At 34.4% G+C, this 22,966-nt stretch overlaps 1 protein-coding gene across 1 annotated transcript in view; it reads right to left on the reverse strand.

The window, feature by feature from the left end:
- LOC113004276 (odorant receptor 49b-like) overlaps positions 1–20,206 on the reverse strand; it is a 77,685-nt gene extending 57,479 nt beyond the window's left edge. Inside the window, exons 1-3 of the mRNA XM_026137141.2 lie at positions 19,798–20,206; positions 2,369–2,488; positions 2,117–2,234 (exon numbers count right to left, since the gene is read on the reverse strand). Coding sequence (XP_025992926.2) covers positions 2,117–2,234; positions 2,369–2,488; positions 19,798–19,941 — 382 coding nt within the window. The 5' untranslated portion in view covers positions 19,942–20,206. The remainder of the gene's footprint in view (positions 1–2,116; positions 2,235–2,368; positions 2,489–19,797) is intronic.
- Between the last annotated feature and the right edge of the window lie 2,760 nt (positions 20,207–22,966).

Genomic DNA, 22,966 nt, shown 5'->3' on the forward strand with positions numbered 1-22,966 from the left:
TACAGTACATACGTTTCTGACACACTGGAAGTAATGTACTTGTACCTTGCAAAAACACGACTGTATAAAATTTTCAGTCGATTTTTGGAGACTGCTATCATGGGGAATCAGTAGTGGAGATATTGATAAAAATATTCTCCAACTTCTGTCCCCCCAATCCTTATGGTTTATAAATGCCAAGCATTTTTGTAAATAGCCCAGGTGCACCAGACCCAGTGTGTCAGTTGAGGGTTAATAAATTGACCGTTTTATGCCCTACAACTTTTATCTGAAACATTTTTTTCAAAAAGGTGTACTTTAAAATAAACAAAGGGTTCGGGACTTTTTATACACTCTGTATACATATTAATATAAATAAATATAAAATTTTATCTTTTATTGCTTATAATTTTATTCCGTATAAATTTAATAATTATGATTATTAAAATATTAGAACAAAAATTATAATCCTTCAACACATTATGGAATTTGGGAGTCCACCCTCCTGAAAAACTTTACTTTCGTGCTATTTTATTTTAATTGTGAAGTTGGTCAACCATAGCAATCAATAGGGAGACTTTAAACTTTTTCTCACCTCTAACCTAAATCTTCTTTCTTATTCCGTCTTCACACAGTAAACGATCAAAGTTTCAGGAGAATTTTGAATAAGATTTTTGAAGGTTAAAAGTATATAACAAAGTGTTTTAATATTTTAATTGGTATTTTATTTTCGGTATGCTTTTTTCAGTTTTTTTATTTTATAACATATCTAAATTTAAACAAAAACTATAACACTAGGTAATTTTATGAATTTTAAAAAGTCATTCTATGAATTCTTTATATTATGAAAACTCCAAATTTGTTAATACGAGGGGCGATCCAAAAATAAGGTTACAAAGCCTTCAGTGAAGAGGGAACGTTTTACAGAAAAACTAATGTATCTACTTTGCTTTATATCTTTAACATTATTTTTTGGCATAGTCAACATATCTGTTTAAGCACTTGTCGCTTTGTGGAATAAGGTTAAAAATTTCCTTCTCATAAAATTCTGGCCCTTGATCTTTCAGCCAAGTTTTCGCGAAGTCTTTTGTTCAAAGTAAATTATCGGTCTTTTATGAGCTCCTTGAAGTAAGGGAACAGGTGAAAGTCACTTGGAGTAAGGTCCGGGTTGTAGGGAGGGTGGTTGATGACGTCCCAACAAAACTGCTTCAACAGCGTCGTGGTTTGCTGTGCCGACTATGCATTGTCGTGAAGGAAGATGATATCTCACCGGCCTCAGTGAGAAGTCCTGGCCATTTCTTCCTGATTGACCGATACTGCGAAACCTTGAAACAATTTCGCGCAATTGTTTCAAGGTTTCGCAGTATCGGTCAGCGGTCACCGTGATCCCTCTTTCAAAAAACTCTACGAGTAAAACATCGGCGCTATTTTACTCGTAGAGTTTTTGGAAAGAGGACACACGGTGACCGATACTGCGAGACCTTGAAATGATTGCGAAAAGCAATCAGGAAGAAACGGCCAGGACTTCTCACCGAGAGCGTCATCTTCCCAGCAAACACCACGTTACATGTAACGTAAATGTTAGTTGTAATTTCTCATTCAACAATATAACTGTTATATAACACACTCGTTACATTGCTGAGTGAGAAATTACAACTAACATTTACATTACATGTAACGTTGTGTTTGGTGGGTTTTTTTACAACAACGCATGGTTCCATACAGCAAACCACGACGCTGTTAAAGCAGTTTCGTTGGGACGTTTCGTTGGGACCGCCCTCCCTACAGCCCGGACCTTGCTCCTGACTTTCACCTGTTCCCTTATTTCAAGGAGTACATCGACAGCTGACGATTCACTTTGAACAAGAAGTTAAAAAACTTCGCAAAAACTTGGCTGAAAAAACAAAGGCCAGAATTGTATGCAAAAGAAATTTTTAACCTCATCCCACAAAGCGACAAATGCTTAAACAACTATGACGACTATGTCAAAAAATAATGTTAAGGACATAATTCAAAGTAGATACGTTGGTTTTTCTGCATAAAACGTTCCCTCTTCATTGCCAGCTTTATAACCTTACTTTTGGATCGCCCCTTGTATGTTTCAAATATAAAATGAATAAAGGAAAATATGTCTTACCTGTATACAAAATCGTATAACGTTTCGCAAGATTTCCGTATCTTTCTAAAATGGCAATTTCGTTATTATCTTTTAAATCATTATGAATACGCTGAAATTGTTCCATTAAATATTTTATCTGTGTGATAAATTTTTATATGTTATTTATTTGCGTATCTCATTTTTTAAAAATGAAAAAGATAGTAACAACTTCAGAATTATATTATGTAAATTTTTTTTTAAACATATATGTATAATAAACAATTAACTTACTGTATCACAGTTGACGTAAAACGAATTATATTTTATAAGGAAGCCGATAATACCAACTGATAAAGAGCAAATTTTTATAATGTGATCTGCAGTACATTTTGAGGTCATAAATGTTGTTAACTGTAATTAATAATTTTTTGAAAAAGATAGAAACATATATCTTTAAACATATATCTCTGTAATAAGTATATGTATTATTGCATTATACAGGGTGTTTGATATTGTTTACTTATGCTTTTGTGAGTTGATAGAACAAGTCAAACTGAGAAGAAAAGTCCTGTACTATTTTTCAAAATTTGCAATAGTTACCAAGATAAAAATTTGTAAATTTGACAAATGAGCACGTACTTTCTCTACCCACCGCACGCGGGACCTGCCCGTCGGTCATCAAGCCAGTGACAGCCGCGGCAGGCGGCGCGGTGAGGCGAGTAAGATAGCCATTGCTGCTTCTCTCTTCTAACCGCGCCACCTGCCGCGATTGCCAGTGGTTTGGCAACTGACGGGCGGTTTCCGCGTACGGTGGGTAGAGAAAGTACGTGCTCATTCACCGACTTTACTAATTTTTATCTTGGCAACTATTGCGAATTTTGAAAAATGATACAGAACTTTTCTTTTCAGTTTGACTTGCTCTATCATCTCACGAAAGCATAAGTGAACAATATCAAACACTCTGTATAATAACTACTATTGTATATACAGAATATCTTTTAAAAAATAGCCAAATGGCTATATGCAGGTAAAATTGACTAAACTGAAGCAAAAAGTTTTGTGTTATTTTGCGCAATAAAATTTATTGTTAAAGTGGGGTGCTTTGTATAATTTTAATTATTCTAGACGGTGTAATAAATAGAATGCTGCCATTCTAGTATAATTTGTCTTTCAAATCTTAAAAAAACAGACAGTCATCAAATAATGTGATGATTACGTCGAATATTACATTTATTCTCAAAATTTATTTATTCTCAAAATTAATTTGAAAATGACGTACTTTGATGGTCCTAAATCACAGATCATTAATGACATCATTAATAATGTCAAGTTAACATTAATTTAATTTACAAAATGACGTAAATAAAATATCTCAAGCAGCAAACTGAAGTTATTTTCGTCAATTCAGCATGTGACGATACGCTTGTCTCGCTTGGAATTCATTTACCGGGGAAGGGTGGGAAAGTGAAAGACACCAACTGGTTACATTTAAAATAGTTATTTATTTAAAAGGTAGATTTTTTACATAGTTAGTATAGTTAATGAAAATGGATCAATCTTGCAATTGCGGTGGACCTGGTGTTCTAAGCGTTTGGTCGGTACGGAGACGCGACCCGGTTTCAGACTCTGCGCGGAGCAAACGCGTGCGGATTTAATGCTGGGTTGGACGTGGGCTTATATTTGGATCGCAAGTTGCATAGAACCGCAAGGTGGACGTGGACTTAAACTGATGCTCTACGGCGAGGCGCGATGTCAGGGATCTACAAAGATAGTCAGGAAACCACCCAGGAGCGCCCAGGTAGCGGTCCGTATATCGGGAGCGTAGCGACTTTTGCGAGTCGTACAGGAATAGCTGGGGACACTCACAAGGAGATGCCGCAAACTGCAAAACATAAAATCAGATAAGCCATAGTTTTTTTAAAAGGGGGGGGGGGAATCGAGGATGTAAAAAGTGTCAAAGCGTTTGAATGAGTCTTCGTTTCAGAGAAATTTGCATGTAAAATTTGGCATTTGCCGCGCAGTACAGTAAATGCCAAACTTTACATGTAAATTTCAGTACTATTGCGCGGTAGGTTAAAGCGTAAAGCGCGGTGGTTGAGGAGACTGAGACGCACACCTTCTATTTTGTCCTCGGCAGCCGCGTGAAAAGAAGCGTTCGAAACCTTGCAGTACCATTTTTTTTTTTCAATAATAGCTACGTTTATCAATTGTAATTCATTTTTATTATTTTTGGCAAGATATTAATCGTTATATATTATTTATTACAGGAAACAAAATGTAATAATCAGAAAGTTTGCATATTTATTCAAATTGATTTATTTATTTTTATTCATTACACAATTCTAACATTGCTGCACAATGTTATGGGTGAACATTTATAACATTTAAACATTTTCAAAAGCATTGAAAATGTTTGTGTATACCATATACAGGGTGTCCCAGACCAATGTATAAATATTACTACGATAAGGTAGAAGGGATCAAGATAAATCAAAAAATCTAATAACAGTTTGCAATATTTGCAATAATTTTCGTGTAATAAAATATTAAAGTCAGCCGAATAAGAGGCAAACAGTTGGTTGCCTGAGCCGTAAGACCGCCCGGCTCGATACGGTGCCAAGCTATCCTTTCCCTCGCCGCACGCCACTTACCGTCGCCTACAATCGGGCCGCAGTGGGCGGTCCTACGGGTCAGACGAGCGACTGCTTGTCTCTCCGCGCGCTCTTATTCGGCTGACCTTAATATTTTATTACTCAAAAATTATTGCAAATATCGCAAAATGGTATTAGACTTTTTTATTTATCTCGATCCCTTCTACCTCATCGTGATAATCTTTATACATTGGTCTGGGACACCCTGTATATTGTTTCGAGGCATGAGACCCAAATAAAATAAATCTTTTATATCTGCGTTATAAAAGATTCTGAATCAGGTATCTATTCTCATGTCAGCACATGCGCAAAGATCATAATTTGAAAAATCCGTTAGAACTATACAGGATGTCCCATTTTAATGGGGCACCCCAAATAACTTTGAAGAAAGTGATTTTCAAAAAAATGTTTCAGACAAAAGTTGTATAGTTTCAAAGGGGTCATAAGATGGTGTCATTAATTTGACCTTGAATAGTTGCTCACGTGAAAAACACCTTCAATTTTTTAAACAGAACTGCCTACTTTTTATTACATATTCTTGTAGTTTATCTTGAGACCTTTCCAAAACACCACAAGAAAGGTCATTTTTGTTGAGTACTTTCTGAGTTGTGAGGCTTTAAAGGTACGTTGTACTGTAACTTTCAAGCGTCATAACTGGGAAAATCCTTAACAAAAATAAACTTATTTATAGTGTTTTGGAAAGCTCTCAAAATCAACTACAAGAAAATGCAATAAAAAATATAGAATGTTAAAGAACTACCGATAGCCTTAAATTAGGGATTTATCAATACTCTAATATTGTATTTTTTTATTGCATATTCTTGTAGCTTATTTTGAAACTTTTCCAAAACACTACAAGAAAATTTATTTTTGTTAAGTACTTTCCGAGTTGTGACGCTTGAAAGTTACAATACACCGTAGCTTTCAAGCCTTACAACTTGGAAAGTGCTCAACAAAAATAAACTTTCTTGTAGTGTTTTGGAAAGGTCTCAAGATAAGCTATACAAATATGTATTAAAAAGTAAACAATCCTATTTAAAAAATTGAAAATGTCCTTCACGTAACCTTCAAGCAACTATTCAAGGTCAAATTAATAACACCATCTTATGACTTCTTTGAAATATACATACAACTTTTGTCTGAAACATTTTCTTTGAAAATCACTTCCTTTGAAGTTATTCGGAATTTTAAAATTAAAATGGGACACCCTGTACAGGGTAAAAAAATAAATAAAATAAATATCAAAATTTTTAGTAATTTGAATCAATTACCATATGTTTTTCTGTAAACATACATAATATTAAAGGTTCTTGTAAAACACATTATTTTTTTATACAAGTTTGTGTACAATCAATTTTCGTTTCCAATGCTTTTACGTAAATTTTCACCCACAACATTGTACAGCAATATTAGAATTGCTTGTAATGAATAAAAATAAATAATCTTGAATAAATATGCAAACTTTCTGATTATTACATTTTGTTTCATGTAACGAATAATATATAACGATCTTGCTAAGAATAATAAAAATTAATCACAATTGATAAACGTAGCTATTATTGAAAAAAAAATTGGCACTGTGAGGTTTCGAACATCTCTCTTCACACGGCTGCCAAAAACAAAATAGAAGACGTGCGCTTTAGTCTCCTCAGCCACCGCGTTTCACGTTTTAACCTACCGCGCAATAGTACTGAAATTTACATGTAAAGTTTGGCATTTACCGTACCGCACAATGAATGCCAAACTTTACAATTTCTCTGAAACAAAGGCCCATGCACTTAAACGCCCTGACACTTTATACCCTCGACATCCTCCTCCCTTTCGAAAAAACTATGGCTCATCTGATTTCATGTTTTGCAGTTTGCGGCATCTCCTTGTCAATTGAGAAGAAAGGCATTCCGAGAGCGTCTGGTTGCTTACAAGAGTACTCGCAAACCGTACGAAGGCTAAGAACATTCAGCCTCAGAGAGGCTTTGTCACAGAAAACGATTCTGAACAGGACTGGATGTCGAATGCTCGGCCGGACCAGTACTTATACCATTGAACTATACTCTAACTGGAATGGGCACTGCCATATAACGTCCGTAAGCGGAAAACGTGATAGAAATAGCATGATGCGAGGGGCCACCTCTCTTTTTCTAAGCGTCCTCTGCGCATGCGTCAGCATTCACCTTACATTTCTACTCAAAAGTTAAATTTCTTCTTTGTTTTCATGTTGATACAGCATGTAACGGAATTCGTGGAAACAAGGAAGAAATTAACTTTTACTTAAAAAGTTACTTAAATACTAAAAAAAATACAATACAATTTTGCTTTTGTTTTATTTATGTATGTCACTCAAGTCCCTCGTTTATCTATTCTTATGTGCCGGTACTGCAAAACTTTCTAACGTGACTGTAGTGACAAAGAGAGATGGCCCTTCGAAATGGCTCTCTCTCGTCATGTTTTCTGGCGGCTAGTGCCCATTCCAGTTAGAGTATAGTTCAATGACTTATACCCACCGTTCTACAGCCGATGGGTCGCTGGTAGGGGAATTCGTCGCGTGGGGAAACAGTCATGTGGGAGCGAGTGAGCGCCTTGAGGCGCGAGCGAGATTCCCGAGTTGCACGTGCACCTAATGACGAGGTGTATCGTCACAAATGTTGAAATAATGTCTTTGACATTTTAATGGCAAATAATGGGTGTGTTCAGCATACTCAACATATTGAGATATTCTTCTAGATCATTCACTCAAACCTTTAAATCTAGAGTACATCAACAACAGCGACCTAAGCAGGTAAAAAATATTTAAAAAATATTTTTATTTCAGAAACCTTTTTTAAATACATTCTAAAAAAACTAAAAATAATGAGATGAGTCCCTTTTTTCATAAAAGAAAGATTTATTTTCATCACATATTGTAAAAAATATGTTCTTAAGAGGATGCTATACTGACGGGAATTACCGACCATTACAGTGTTCATTAATTTTCGAATTGGCTTTACAGATCACAAAATCCTTTTGCAAAATAAAAGTACGCACCAAAACAAAGTCTGCTCTGGTAAATTTTATGAGAAAATCGATCAAAAAGTTAAAAATTCATTTATTTTCGTTTCGTGGATCTGTCAACCAAGGTTAATTTTTGTTATTTACTGACGTTCTGTAGCTCGTATGTATAAAATGAGACCAGGGCGAACTTCAGAAAACTCTAACACACAACACTGACTGTGTATCGTTTCAGTCAACAACCTAACAAAAAAGTTTAATAGGTGAACAGCTGTACGTGTCCAAATTTCGCTTAGCGCACGTAAACGATGGCAAGAAGAGCAGTGGCTGTAGTTGATAGGTCTTTTCGCAGATGGCGAAATAATCGAAAAACAAAGACAGATCTATGCGTTGGACAAAGAGTGATAGCCTGGTCTCTCTCGAAAAATAATCTGCAATGCCGACGTCGAGGAAGTTCTTCGGTCACTATAGCATCCTCTTAACATTAAATAAATTAAAAATAATATTTTCTAAATAAAAAAAAACTTTTTGTCTATGCAACTAGGCACTAGGCTAGAATTATAACACAATCCCAATTTTTTAAATAGTGGTGCTAATTTTGCAGAGGTGTTTCTTCAGGAATTTTTTTCGGAAATTTTCAAGCGATCATCCATTCAAGTCATAATCACATCAAACTTTACTTGACTTCTGCGAATTGATCTCTAACTGATTCCTTCACTGATTTGTGAACGCTTGTATCAATACATTTATATCATCGATAAAACAGATCAATGTGTTATCGAAAAGATGAAACATATATAATTAAAACATATTATTTATATACGAGGGTTATTCGATAAGTGAGGTAAATTTCCGCGACACGGCGGCACAACAAACTGTGTAGTACGAGTATATAGCCAAGAAGTAACACTTTTCAAACTGCCTTATACCAAATTTCAGCCAAAAGCGACGCTTTGTTTATGTTTAGCAGACGTTGGAAGTAGTCATGATAGCAGTTGTCGTAAAAATGGAAAAAAACGAATTCCGTGCAATAATTAAACATTTTTATTTAAATAAGTGGGCAGCTACGCAGATTAAAGCCGAGTTGGAGAAAGTTTACGAGAACGCTACACCAGCGTCAAAGACTGTTTATTTTTGGATTAATGAATTCAAACGTAGCTAAACATCAACAAAAGATAAAGCGCGCCCCGGACGCTCAGTTGAAGTTACAACGCCAGAAATGATAAAAAAGATCCATCGTATCGTCATGAAAGATTGCCAAATTAAGGTGCGTGACATAGCTGAGATTATAGGCATCTCAGTAGATAGAGTGTATAAAATCTTGCGCAAAAAATTAAAGATGAAAAAGCTTTGTGTACAATGGGTGCCGCGATTGCTGATTATCGATTAAAAACGCATGTGAAACGACATTTCGCAGTAGTATTTGTCGATGCTTAAGCGTAATCCGAAAGACTTTTGCCGTTGATTTGTTACTGTAGACGAGACTTGGAACCATCACTACACACCCGAGTCAAAACAGTAGTCGAAGCAGTGGACAAAGCCTGGTGCACTGAAGAAGGCGAAGACTTTGTCGGCCAGGAAGGTAACGTCTACTCTTTATTGGAATTCCCAAGGAATCATCTTCGTTGACTACTTACAGAAGGGTCAATCAGTCACAGGCGCATATTATTCTACACTCCTGAATCGTTTGTACGAAGAGCTGCAAACGAAACGACCGAGATTGGTGCGCAAATAAGTCATCTTTCATCATGTTAACGCTTCGGCTCACAACTCCACAGTCGCAATGGCAAAATTGCACAAAGTACGGTTCGAATTGTTGCCTCATCCATCCTATTTTCTTGATTTGGCTCTATGTGATTTCTTTCTATTCCCAAATCTCAAGATCTGGCTCAGGGGAAAGAAATTTTCGTCCAATGAATAGGTCATTGCTGCCGTGGACGCGTATTTTGAAAGCCCCGAGATTTCCTATTTTTCCGATGGGATAAAAAAGTTCAAACACCGCTGGACTAAATGTGTAGAGCTCCAAGGAAACTATATATCGAGAAATAAAAAATAATTTTCCGAAAAATAGGTGATTTTATTGCTTTTTTACCTTATTTATCGAACAATCTTCGTATGTGGGATTTAGAAAGAAAATAATTATATTTATTCGAATTACGGCCCACTTGTTGTGAGTTTGAAGTTAGGTATGTAAGGCGCGATTATAACAGCAAATGCGAAAGACGAAAGAGTTAATCAAGCGTCGAACGAGTCGGTCGATCGAGCAAGCACTAAATGAAAATAAAACAAAATAATACCCGCGAAGAATGTGACAACGAGTGAGCGAGTGTTGAATCTCCAAAATTTTATAAATATGAAATATCAAATACATTCAAATTGAACTAACAAGAGTGTCTTCGTTAAAATTCTACATATAAATGTATGTACATGTATCCCGTACAGCATATACTAATATTGTATCAATATCTCAACAATATTGAATTGCAAGATTGCAGCAACATTGTGTTTGATGTTGGTATCGGTAAGAACAATATTCTCGCTCCAAGTTTCAAAAAATCTCTCTCAATCGACCGGTGGCTTGTTCAGCCTTGTAAGAGACTCGCTCCGAGAGGAAAGGTGATTAGATATAAACCCTCACAAGAGTTAATAGAAAGTATCTTTCCGTTAATAAAAAAGTATCTTTAATTAGATAATAATGTGCAGAGCACCTTGTCCTACTCTTACAACATCGTTAGATCATGAAAGAATTGACGAACTTGACGAGAACGACGGTTTGCGGTAATCTGAATCTTCAGTTTTCGGAAGCGCTCTGATTTCCCTTCGGGGAATCCCCTCTTTTCTTGGAATCGGTTGTTTCCATAAATCGGCATAAAGAGGAAAAAGAGTACACGGTGTTTACACGTGACTAGCCGAATTTTCGAACGCAAAACGATAAACAAGGTCGACTATATTTTCGTACCGCGGTTTGAACGACTCAACCGTCTCGTTTCGGCAGTTAATGTAAGATTGGACAAAGCGCATAAGTTTATACCATTTGTTAACAATTGAGAAATATTGATACCGTATTAAGGGGATGCTGGACCTACAGCCTTTCTCGACGTCAGCATAGGATCCTTTTTTCAAGCGAGAGTTGAGTGACATGCAATCGCGCGCGGGGCGTAGAATAAGGAAAATAGCGCTAACAAGGAGATGCTGCGAACTGCGAAACACGAAATCAGATGAGCCATAGTTTTTTTGAAAAGGGGGGGGGGTTGAGGGTATAAAAAGTGCCAGAGCATTTGGGCCTTTGTTTCAGAGATATTTGCATGTAAAGTTTGACATTCGCTGCGCGGTATGTTAAGTACTATTGTGCGGTAAAGCGTGAAACGCTGTGGCTTAGTAGATTAAGGCACGCGCCTTCTATTTTTTCCTCGGTGGCCGCGTGAAGAGAGATGTTTGAAATCTCGCAGTGTCAATATTTTTTTTTATTAACAGTTACATTTATCAATTGTAATTGTTTTATTTAAAAAAAACTATGGTTTATCTGATTTCGTGTTTCGCAATTTCCTGCATCTCCTTGTAAGACAAAACGGGCTAGCGCTCTTTGTTCAAAATATGTCATCTGTCCTTATTCTTTGATTTTATCACCATCTATCACAGCACCCAGGAACAAATCTTCTATTTTTATAGATACAAGCGTATAGATACAACCGGACCCAACCAAAACCGATAATCAAATTATAACCGTTATTTGAGTCAAACCGAAACCAAAACCAAAATATTGTGCAGGCTAATCGACCGTAACCGTAACCTGATCAAAAATATTTTTCCGGTTTTTTGGTCAGACTTTTTAAAATGCTATTATACTGAAGATCAGCTAAAAAAGGAGAAAAAGCGCATGCTGTGTAGACTTCTTTCTCTACAAAATAACAATAAGAGAAAAAGATACACGGCATCTATATTTCACCTTTTTTTTAAATATCTTTAACGCTCCATAGATATGCAGTTGATTTTAAAGATTAATTTTTCCTTCAATTTGTGAAACGAATACAAAAAAATAAGATATTTGTAATGTTAAAATTAATTTTTAAACCTAAAATTATATTTTAATTTTTTCGGCTCTTTTAGAGCACCGAAAATATTTGACAATTTTAATTGAACTTTTGAGACCGTAGATATTTACTTCTAGGTTCTCAATAAATAACAATATTACAGGGTGTCTACGGAAGGTTACTTATTTATTTCTTTCTTTTTATTATGATAATTTGATTAAGATTAATATGTTATAGAGAAAAACTACTATTAGTAATAGTAAAAAAAGACAATTAACGTTGCAAGTTGCTAAGAATGTTTAAGTAAAACAAAAAATAGAGATTTTGAAAGACCCGAAACCTCCAATGATTTTTAAACATTTTTATATTAAACAAATTGTTGTTTACAATAAATAGGAATTTTATATAATGTGATATTTATACTTTTATTATTTTTATACGTTATTAAATTTTATACATTATCATTTTATACATTATCATTTTTATACGTTATTAAATTTTACAATGGTTAATTGTACTTTTGTAAACGTAAACGTAACCAAAATAGATTGAAATCCAAATGGTGACCATAACCGTTATCAGTAAGAAGACCGAAACCAAAACCGAAACCAAAAATTAGATATAATCTCTGACCGTAACTGTAACCGGACCTTGCCCCTAGAAATTTTATTTCTGGGGGCAGGGTACCTGGATTAAACCTTGCCAAAAATGTGCGATTAAAACCGATTAAAAAAAAATAATCTAAACCGATCGGGATTTCTGCACAGAAAATACGGTATTAAAACAGATTGAAAATAAGATCGGAATTAGTACAATTTAGACAGATTAATATTGGGATAAATCCATTTCAATCCGAAATTAATGGATTTTATAAATTATAATTAAATCGAATTTTAATACGATATGACACACTGAGACGCTGACAATTTTTATATGTCATTTTTAAATAAAGAGATATTTTAATGAAAACATTATAAATCATCTTAATAAATTTGTAAAATTGTCATCAAATTTGCAAATTTGATTTTAGCAGAAAAATCATGGTTGTTATACAGGGTGTTTCAGACCACCCGTACACCCCTTTTCTCTTCGCAGGATTAGGACCAATCAAAAATATGTTCAGACGAAAGTTGTAGGGTTTCAAAAGATCTATTCAATGATCTTATCAGTTTGACCTTGGATGGCGTCGCCAAGGTCAGATCGAAATCACATTAAGTTTTTTAAATGGACCCTATTTTTGATTCCAGAATCTAATAGCTGGTGTCAAGACCTTTCCAAAACACTATAAGAATGTTTATTTTCGTTGACTACTTTCCGAGTTGTGCGGCTTGAAAGTTACACTACCGCCAGCATCAGCATTACTCAAGATGTACCATGTGGTGGTTACTTAGTCGGATTTAATCTTGTGTGTGGGTGTGTGCATACGTGCATGCGTATGTGTATGGGGGAGGAAAAGGGGAGTCAAAGTTTTATGTACTCTGTTTTTGTTTATTAACTGGATTGATTATGTTTGATGATCAATCATGTCCAGATTGACTGTATGCATTTTCCCGTGCTTAGCATTATCCAGAATGAACGACGTGGACGTGACGAGAATTTCATCCCATTGGGGTGCTTGATTCACGTGAGTCCCCTTGCCTCTCACGTTTGGGGTGCTTGATTCACGTGAGTCCCCTTGCCTCTCACGTTTGGGGTGCTTGATTCACGTGAGTCCCCTTGCCTCTCACGTTTGGGGTGCTTGATTCACGTGAGTCCCCTTGCCTCTCACGTTCGGGAATGAATGAGTGTATGTTTTGTTAAGCGACTAAATGTTCAAAGTGAGCACCATTCTCTGCGATGCAAGCATCAACTCTATTTTGAAAATCATTGGTTGCTCGAAGAATTTCCTCGGCACGTAAGGATCGAATTGCTTCACTTATTCTACGAATCATATTATCCCTCGTAGTCGGACGTTCATGATAGACCAAGTTTTTTATCCTTCCCCAGAAATAATAATCAAGGACGGTGAGATCTGGCGATCGGGGTGGATAATTGATTGGACCGTATTTGCCTATCCACTTGTCGGGGAACATAGTATTTAATGCCGCACGAGCAACTCTCGATGTATGAGACGGACATGCATCTTGTTGGAACCACATGTTCAGGCGCGATTGCAGAGGAATATTTTCTAGTAAGACAGGAAGATCTGTCATTATCAAGGCGGAATATCTATCACCATATCACCGTTTAGATTTTCGTCAAAGAAAACAGGACCTATGATTTGACTTCCAATAATTCCACACCAAACATTGACTTTCCAAATGGTTTGATGATCTACTTCTCTCAACCAGTGAGGATTATTTTGTGCCCAATAACGAGAGTTCCAAGTATTAACAGATCCATCACTTTTAAGTGTACATTCGTCAGAAAATAAAATTTTCAAGTGGAAATCAAGTGGTTGCTGTCTTATAAAGTTGCAAAATACAAGTCTCTGTCTAATATCGTTATAATTCAACGCTTGATGAACAGACATTCTGTAAGGGTGAAATTTGTTATTTTTTAGAATGCGCCAAACACTGATTTTACTAACACCAGAATCTTGTTCTCGTCGTCTTAAAGAATCATAAGGGTTCAATTCTGTCGATGCAAGAATTTCCACTGTTCTTTCATCCATAATCGGACGACGAATTTGTGTACCTTTGTTATGTTGAGGCTGAACGACACCTTTAATTTTGATTCGTTTAACCAAACGTGAAAAAACATTTCGCGAGTGAGGAGTCCGATCAGGATAACGTTCCCGCCACAATCTTTCCGCTGCAATGAATGTACCTCGACACTCACCTAAAATTAGCAGCATATCATATGCTTCTTCATTGGAATAGGACATGGCTAAATAAACCTAGACTAATAAAGAGGGTCGGATTTTTGTTGCGCGATTGATACTGATATGACGGTTATTGAAGACGTAGGTGACAAGTTTGAGAGAGTTATTGTCACTCGTGTTGAGTTGAGTCACAATAGCGTTGTGGTGAATACATCTCTACTACATCCTATGCAAATAACAATATGTATAAAATTATGACATACATATGTATGTGACTATCTACGGTCGCGACAGCTAACTTTCACGATTTTTCATGATCTGTTTTTGTTGGCCCGGCTCGCGTGTTTACTTTCTTTGTGTCGGCTGCACGGCTTTCTGCGTAACGCGTGATTTTATATTGTTATTTACATGGTGTTGGCGGTAGTGTAACTTTCAAGCCGCACAACTCGGAAAGTAGTCAACGAAAATAAACTTTCTTGTAATGTTTTGGAAAGGTCTTGACACCAGCTATTAGATTCTGGAATCAAAAATAGGGTGTTTCATTTAAAAAACTTAATGTGATTTCGATCTGACCTTGGCGACGCCATCTAAGGTCAAACTGATAAGATCATTGAATAGATCTTTTGAAACCCTACAACTTTCGTCTGAACATATTTTTGATTGGTCCTAATCCTGCGAAGAGAAAAGGGGTGTACGGGTGGTCTGAAACACCCTGTATTACAATTTGGTATGCCTTGAGGGCATTTTAAATCAGGATGCATTCACGCATTGTTCTTTACTTATAAATAGGTTGTACGTATTATTACAAACTGAAATAACTGTAACTAAAACAATGTGAATACGACTTGTTGAAATTTGTTGGTTATTTCAAATTATATTGTAATAAACCGTTTTCTTTCACGCGGACTAGCTCGCCAAAACGGTGCGATAGAAAAGTTTCGATCGGGAGACAGAAAAGAATTCCGGTGTGTTTAGTGACTATGCGGCGGTTTAGTATGTAACAAAAACACTTTTATTTCCTCACGATAAAAACAGAGAAAATTACAGAAAGTAATGTGCGCGCGTACGGACAGGTTTGAAACGCAAATATTTACAGCGGATCTATTTACATGCGACCGCGGAATGTTGCCAGTTAGCGGAACGTGTGTACGGGCAGTCTTACGCGGACGCGGTCTCGAGACTTTGCGATGTGGTAGGCGGAGCCCACGATGCGATTTTTGTGGTGCACGAATCGGTTTGATGGCTGGCCGGCCGCGTGCGGTGAATGTTGGTGGTTGATGCCGTAGAAACGCGTCGAGTATCTCGACCAAAACTCTGAATTCGGCGGTTCCGTTTTCCGGTGTTCCTCGGAGGAGAGGGATCTCTCGAGAGCAAGACGAGAACTTTCCTCACGCCAAGAACCTTGGCGGAAAGTCCGGTGCTTGCGCTCTCAAGGAGAAGACAGGAAAGCTGTCGGAAAGGCGAATTACCTCCGCCGTGGCCAAGTACCTTCGGTCACTGGTTTTCCGGGATATCAGCGCAGCGGATCAAGTGGCGATGCTGGTTGGCGGAAAAAGGCTCACCTGCTCGTAGCACGCGGCCCTATTTATACCCGGTAACTCCGTTTGCCTTTGCTATTTTCTCGGCGCTTGACGGCGGAGTCGCCGGAGTGGGAAGACCGCGCGCTTTCTCCGAGTGCGCGTGCGCGCCGACTTGGCGCATGCGACGGTTCGGTACAATTCCTCTAGCGACGTTTTACCGCCAGGCAGAGAATATGGTGTCTCAAAAATGGGCGCCCAAGACGCTCCCGGTTATAGCATGGCGGCTCTTCCCCTGACTGATGTTCGCCGGGAACGATGCATTTTCGGAGGTGCATTGTTACAATATTATGAACAACAAAAAATGATTTTTAATGTGCACGTTTTATTGCATATAGTACAATTTATAAAGAAAACGGGTTTTGTGATCGTCTTCAACATTTCCTTTTGAGAGCAATATATATAAATTGAAACAATGTATGAATGGTCCGAACATGGTGTAAGTAACAAGGTGTGCTCATTTGGTGGATGCATTTTTATCACATTCTGCACATGATACAATGTGACAAGATTCCATCATCTTTGACATCACCAAGCATGCGCAAAAGAGAGAAAGAAAAATCGCATGTTTAAAAATCGTATGTTTTGAAAACGCGACAGGCTTTGAAGTGCTTTCAAGTGTCACGATATAGAGGTTACACGTATAGTTTTTGCAATGTTTTATAGCGTTTTTATTATTTACGTTCAAGAAGTAAAATTTTAAATTAAATTAAATTTTTTTTTTAATCTATTTTATTTTAAGTCCATATTAATTCAGGGAGTTCAGGAACAGAAAACAAACGGTATGCTTCAAGTACCATTTAAATTTTATAAGATGGTGGAAATTTGTCACGCTCTCTTATTGGTTAGTAAAATGCTTGCGCACGAGCACACTTTGTTTCTTACACCATAGGTCTGAATGGAATTGACCAACAAATGTCAAAAAAGTCCTTAGAGATATTGCTCTTTCCAACAAATAACATAAATTTTTTTGATGTATCTGGCGTGCGTGAATATTGCACAAATTTATTTCAATATAAACATTTGTCAAATTCCGGCACGCATGATGAAAACAATGTCGTCTTAATTGATAAAATGTTATAGAGTAAAATGCGATGACGGGGTATATAAAGCGTATGAAAAGTGTATCGTTAATGGGGTGTCGTATTTCACATTCAGAAATATGGTAAAGCATGAAGGACGAACGACACAATGGTTTAGTTGCATTCAAGTAAGTATGGACAAATTATTACACATCATTCTCTTAAATAATAAATGTTCAATTCAAACATTCAAATGCATGAAGAATAGAGACCAGGAGGCCGAACTAATAGTGTTTTCGACTGCAGTGGGTTTTAACCTAGGTTTGTCGCCATTTGCCGGAATCGTCCAATTAGAACGGACGATCGTCCGTTTTAAATCAGGTTTGTTGCCACATCCAATTAGAATGGACGATTGTCCGTTCTAATTGGACGTGGCAATGAACCTGAGTTAAAACCCACTGTAGTTGAAAACGCTTTAAGCTTTCAGTAATGTGACCAAAATTAGATTTCTGAAATGGTATTGGTGATGCTCGGCAAATGGCGTTCGAATCGCAAAACTCTTTAAAAGTTGACATATAATAATTAATAACATAAGATGCTATTCTTTGATAGTAAGAGAAAGACGTAAATCATTCCTGTTTACCAAAATAATAAAACATTTTTATGTGTAATTAATGTGAAAAATAATTTAGCTGTTCTGATTTTAAAAATATATTTCTTTTATTTGAAGAAATATGTACGTTGCACAATCAAATACTTGTAAGTATTAATTTTGTATTAATGTAAATACAAACCGTTCGAGGGAATTTAAACATTGTTGTATTTTTCCAACCATGTAATTTAATTATTCTTTTGCTTGCATTTCCTGATTTGCAACCAGGAAACGAGCACACACATGTCATTTCTATTACGTAAACTGTGTACTGACAGACGGGGGTCACAAATCGGGAACGCTTTCGTAGCTCGCGTGCTATGAAGTTGAGTCTCCTTACTCTTATTTCATGGTACGCGAGGACGGGTGCCGTTAGAGATCTGCGAGGATCTCTAGGTACCATGGAACGGAAACGACATCTCAATTAGCATTTCGAACTAATTCAGATGACCGCTTCTGGGCTCATAATTTGACGCATCGTTCATATAAGTTTGGTCTCCTGGTCTCTATTTTTCATGTTCAAATGTCAAAAATTACAATCAGTTCCAACAAACTGTTTGTACATGTATTGTACATACATGGATAAAATCAGAAGATTATGTATATAGCTCAATAGTTCCAATAAGTGATGTAAAAAGCAAGATTATGTAAATCCAATCAAAGAAAATAATCGCAGAAAAAATTTAGGTAATTGTGTCCAGTATCCCCTTAATGGTTTTTCCTTTATAACTTCATACTAAATAATTTTTCGACAATGCCAATTATGAAATCACATTTCTGAGATTTTAAACATTAATTTGAAAAAAAAAGATTGTTGAAAAGTATTGGTTGAAACCAAAGTTATAGTTTTCAAAGTTAAAAATTTTTCTAGACTGGAAAATATTTTAACGTAATTTTCCAGATTGGTGTGTTTAAAAGTTAAGCCTTAATTACTTATTAGAGAAACATTAAATTAATTTGGAAAAACGGTTATAGTTGTAATGTTGAATGAGATATTTCTTGCTAATATTTGTCTGCAAAAAAAATGGAAGAATTTTTGCGTTTATCTGTTTGCAAAAATTATTTTCAGGTCATAAATATTATTGATCAAAAACAAACTATGAGTCTTGTAGACTTAATTTTCACCATAAAAATAAATGAAATTATCCAAAATATAAAAAAATTTAAATAAATTGTCTTAAAAATAAGATAAATACAATTTTCTAAGATAACAAAATAATTAAATTAGCTTTTACTTTGTTTTTCTTTTCAATCTGTATATAATTGATTTATATTTTTTTTACATACTTATAAAATTCAAATTATTTAAAATTTATCTTTTAATATAACAAAATTAAACTAGCATACAAATAATTATTATGAACAATTAATAAAATAAGATGTATTAGATAGTATATGGATTAAACAATCAAATTAATCTTCTGTGTAAGAATTTGAGAAAAATCACATTTTCAATATTTTAATATTAACGCTTACTTTTTAAAATTTTAAAAAATTAGAGATAAATAATATTGAAGAAATGTTGTAAAAAAAATAGTGTAAAGTTAGATACTTAATAATTTTACTTGAAAATTGATAATTTTAAACTTCTGGAATTTTTTAAATTTAAAAAGTCTCTAGAATTTTACATATGTATTTTGATGATTGAAACATCATTGATTTTTTTCATAATTCTTTGTGGATCAAAAAAATTGAAAAAAAATATAATTGAATAATTGTGTTTTTATTTGTCATTATCGCAATAGTAACAGATTAAAACTTAATGTAAATTATTCTTTCAAAGAAAGTTAAAGATTGATATATAAGTCTATTTTGGCATGGGAGCAAATTTCATATACAAATCTAGCTATATCCTTTAATAAAACAAATTTAATTACTCAAAATATGTAGGATATGATCTTAATTTCTAAACTAGAAAAATTATTAGAAAAATCTGCAAGTGTTAAAATAATTTTATAGTTAGATATATATAAAATACAATAATTTCGTCAGAACGTACCTGAAATAAAATAAAGGTTGCAACAATGCTAAAGCAACAAAATAAATAAAGTCGAGCAAATTTCGATTTTTGGTAAGGCCATAGACCAACTATCAGCAAAAGAGTTCGATTAAGACTGAAATATCTATCCATGACACTGCTCATCTTTGTACTAACATTAAAATGGGTATAATGGAATATATAAAGAAACGAAGATCTGTTTACCTCCCACTGTATAGTATAATTATTAAATATAGATATCTATATTTCCTCTTCTGTTGAAGAAATATTAAGTGCTATAGTTCAATTTTTATAATTTAGTCTAAACGCAAAAACGCAAGATACAAAATACTTCCATGCAATTGAAACAATTGCAGTTTACACTATAGAGTCAATTTAGCCTATTTAATAATCGATCCAACGTCGAAAGAAATTCGACAGATGTTTCTTTCTCATAAAATATCAAGAAGTCTTGAAATAAAAGTTACGCATGCGCATTAACTTATCGATGGCTCATTCATCTTCATACTTTCAATGAGTGCAGTCGTAAGTTACTTTTGAGATTCTTCAAAATAAAAAATATTATCAGGAAACACAATAGTAACAAATTTAATACTAAAATAAATATGTAATTGTCAGACAGCATAAGTTTTTCGCGAGACCGACCGTGTCTATACATGCAAGTCGGCATGTGCGAGCATCTGCATTTTTTTATCCTAACTAAACTGATCAAGTTCTGAGTAAGTATGTACATACGTACTATCAGATTAGGTCTATAAGACATATATTCCTTTTTACAAAATAAATTTTGCTGCTGCGTATTTTCTTATATTTTAGTACTATATTTTCTTTTAAAAACTAAAAATGTTTTAGAATATAACGGTATATATAAAAACTTAAAGAAATAATTGAAAGAATTTTATAAAAGAAATAATATAAATTTGTAAAATTTAGTAAATAAATAGAAAGAGCAATATTTATATTAGACATTAGTTAAAAGTTTTTAAATCTTTAAATTAATTAGGAAGGAAGATATAAAATTGTACACAATAAAATTAAAACTTATTCTATTTGTATTTTGTATTATTGTATTTTGTAAATAAATTACGTGAATTATTTACGTAAACAAAGTCTTTATAGTTACTATATAGAAATACGAAGTTCTTAATTTTAAATAAAACGCAAACCGACGAAAAGACAAATTTGATTTATATTTAAAAATATTCTTTTTTCTTGTATCAATTATGATGCAAACCATGCGTATACATATACGCAATGTACATACAAAAAGTGCAATAACATTTTATTTATTTCTTGCTTGCGTTTATTGTTATGAGGTTTTATATTTTAAATGTTTCTATGACAATCATTACATAAATCTACAAAATTTGGAGGGGGAGGGGAGGGGGTACTTAGAACGTTGAATGACGTTTCTGCAGGATTTTGGTGCGCTGAAAACGATTACGTTGTTTGTTTATTTCCATCACCCTCCATTTTTTAAATAACTGCAAAAACAACTTTTTTTTAACTTGACTTCTTTATGAATTTTTTCTGGCTAAAGAAAAAATGATAGCAAGGTTAGCTTTACGGCATTTTATGCAGAAATGTTGTCGTAATACGAAAAAATAAAAATGTCGTAATAAGAAAATATTTTTTCACAACTTATAAAAATGTTGTCTGCAAACCGTAAACAAAAAACTGTCAAAAATCGTCAAAAATTGTAAAACAATGATAAATTTCGAAATCTAAAACCAAATAATTAAAAAACCAAAAAAATTTTTTAAATATTTGACAATTTTGGCAAATTAGCTGTACGTCTAGTTTAAATCTTTTTTTGAAAAATTAATTTCCGAATATTTGTTAAAAAGTTTCTAATTTAAACCATAAATGCATCCCGCGCGCTGCGTGGCCTGTGGTGTTTGTTTTTGGGATTACTTAAAAAATGGAAGGTGATGGAAAAAAACGGACAATGTAGTCATTTTCAGTGCATCGAAATCCTACAGAAACATCCTTCAAAATTCAAAATACAAGACCTTCCTTAAATTTTGTAGACCGTATGTGACGCTGCGCGAGGGAGACATTTATGCTTTAAATTGAACAACTTTTTAACAAATGGTCAAAAATTAATTTTTCAAAAAAAGATTTAAGCTAGGAAAATACAGCTATAAGCTTAAATGATCAAATATTTTTTAAGATTTTTTTCTTTTGAATTACTTACAAGGGGAGGATCAGGTGAGTCACCCTGGGATTTCAATCCCAATTTTTTTAGTTATTTTGGAGACGCAAAAAAGTTTATATCTCCCGGCGTTTGATCGAATAGGCCTTAGTTTCGAAATAATAAATTTGTGAAAATTGGCCATACCGCGGCGCGCCATATGAGCCTTCCCGGTAACTGTTTTTCGAACTAGTGCAGTCGGCTTCGTGCGTTAGGTGCTTGCTTCACAATCGTAAGATCCGGGTTCTCTTCCGAAAGTGTGCAATATTTTTTTTTTTAATAAGTGTATTTATTTATCTTGATGATATTGATATAGTATGCAAATTTCTAAAATAGAAATTTTAATTTAATATCACTTTCTAAACATTAATTTAAATTTAATTTGAAGGGAATTTGAATTCAAGTAATAATATTTGAAATAATACATAGGTAATAATAATAATATATAAGTTATTTGAAATGGATAACATATAAAGAGAACGTATCTAAATTTTCAAATTGTTTAAATTTAACACTGGTATTCTTCTTCTACGATTAAATATTTTAAAAACTAGAAATTTAAAATACTGTTGATATTATTTCCAATTAAATTTTAAATTAAACAATTTGAAAATTTAAATACGTTGCCTTTATATGTTATCCATTTCAAATAACTTATGTATTATTATTATTATTATTATTACCTATTTATTATTTCAAATATTATTACTTGAATTCAAATTAAATTTAAATTAATGTTTAAAAAGTAATATTAAATTAAATTTTCTATTTTAGAAATTTGCTTACTATATCAATATCATCAAGATAAATAAATACACTTATTAAAAAAAAAAAAAAAATATTGCACACATCCGGAAGCGAACCCGGATCTTACGATTGTGAAGCAAGCACCTAACGCACGGAGCCGACTGCACTAGTTAGGAAAACAGTTACCGGGAAGGCTCATATGTCGCGCCGCAGTATGGTCACAAATTT

The sequence above is a fragment of the Solenopsis invicta genome, chromosome 5, assembly GCF_016802725.1.
Source record: "Solenopsis invicta isolate M01_SB chromosome 5, UNIL_Sinv_3.0, whole genome shotgun sequence".
NCBI classification, from domain to species: domain Eukaryota; kingdom Metazoa; phylum Arthropoda; class Insecta; order Hymenoptera; family Formicidae; genus Solenopsis; species Solenopsis invicta.